Source organism: Aplysia californica, unplaced genomic scaffold, assembly GCF_000002075.1.
Source record: "Aplysia californica isolate F4 #8 unplaced genomic scaffold, AplCal3.0 scaffold00050, whole genome shotgun sequence".
NCBI classification, from domain to species: Eukaryota; Metazoa; Mollusca; class Gastropoda; order Aplysiida; family Aplysiidae; genus Aplysia; species Aplysia californica.
The window spans coordinates 1,658,188-1,659,455 of record NW_004797320.1 but is presented as its reverse complement, the minus strand read 5'-3'; the positions used below and the strand labels follow the sequence as shown (position 1 = coordinate 1,659,455).

General features: G+C 47.1%; 1 protein-coding gene across 1 annotated transcript in view; it reads right to left on the bottom strand.

Annotated features, from left to right (window-relative positions):
- Window positions 1–1,268, bottom strand: part of LOC101845387 (adhesion G protein-coupled receptor E1-like) — a 15,062-nt gene that overhangs the window by 1,980 nt on the left and 11,814 nt on the right. Inside the window, exons 5-6 of the mRNA XM_035968303.1 lie at window positions 707–832; window positions 165–290 (exon numbers count right to left, since the gene is read on the bottom strand). Coding sequence (XP_035824196.1) covers window positions 165–290; window positions 707–832 — 252 coding nt within the window. The remainder of the gene's footprint in view (window positions 1–164; window positions 291–706; window positions 833–1,268) is intronic.

The following is a 1,268-nucleotide window of genomic DNA, read 5'->3' as shown; positions in this document are numbered from 1 at the left end:
GATGATGATGATGATGATGATGATGATGATGATGATGATGATGATGATGATGAGGGTATTAAAGGGATAAGGAGAACACGATGATTATGAAGTAAAGCAAATTGATAAAAAATATTTGCGCATGGCATTCAGTAAAAATATACGATTATCTTCTGTAGACATACCTTGACACGTGTCGTGTGCTGTGAACGTAAATCCTGTGTGACAGAGACATGTGTAATTTCCTAGAGTGTTGTTACACTCGCTGTGTGGGGGACAATGGTGGAGGTTCTCACTACACTCGTCTATGTCTGGAAAAGTGGGTTTGGTGGGAGGGGTGAGGGGTGGGGAAGGGAGGAAAAGGTAAGGAGAGGGGGGAATAGGAAAAAAAGAGGGGTGTATGGGGGTGATGATAGGAGAGTAATAATTTGAAGTATCTTTGACGTTGATGTTCAACATTTTAAAAAGGAGTGAAATAATAACAATAATAATAATACAATTTCCGAGGACACAACGTTGGACCTAGCTGACGGCAATCTCACGATAGCGAGTCCCGTAGCCCAACCACTTGACTACCGACGCCACGCTGCATTTTGCAGATGATATCATCATCATCATCATTATGGTAGACAAAGCAGAGTAGGCAGGGAGAGTTTAAGGACATTTTTCGTCAAACGAAAGGAACGAAGAGTTTTTACTAAAGGATACAATCGAAAACACGACCTACCTTGACACGTGTCGTGTGCTGTGAGTGTAAATCCTGTATGACAGAGACATGTATAGTTTCCTAGTGTGTTGTTACACTCGCTGTGTGGGGGACAATGGTGGAGGTTTTCACTACACTCGTCTATGTCTGGAAAAGTTGGTTTGGTGGGAGAGGGGAGGGGTGGGGAAGGGGGGAGAAGGTAAGGAGAGGAGGGAGTAGGGAAAAAGAGGGTGAGAAACAGAGTGAGACTGACTGACTGACGGACATGCAAACAGACAGATAGAGAACTAAACTAAAAGCAACATGTAAGCTTTTTAGTTGCAGGAGGGGGCAGATGAAGATGAGGAAGAAAGGAGGGAGAAGAGAGGGAAGGGAGGGAAGGGAGAGGGAAGGGAGGGACGGTAGAGGGAAGGGAGAGGGAAGGGAGGGACGGTAGAGGGAAGGGAGAGGTTAGGGAGGGAAGGGAGAGGGAAGGAGAGGGAAGGGAGAGGGGGAAGGGAAGGGAAGGGAGAGGGGAAGGGAGAAGGAAGGGAGAGGGGAAGGGGGAAGGGAGAAAGGAGAGGGGGAAGGGAAGGGAGAGGGA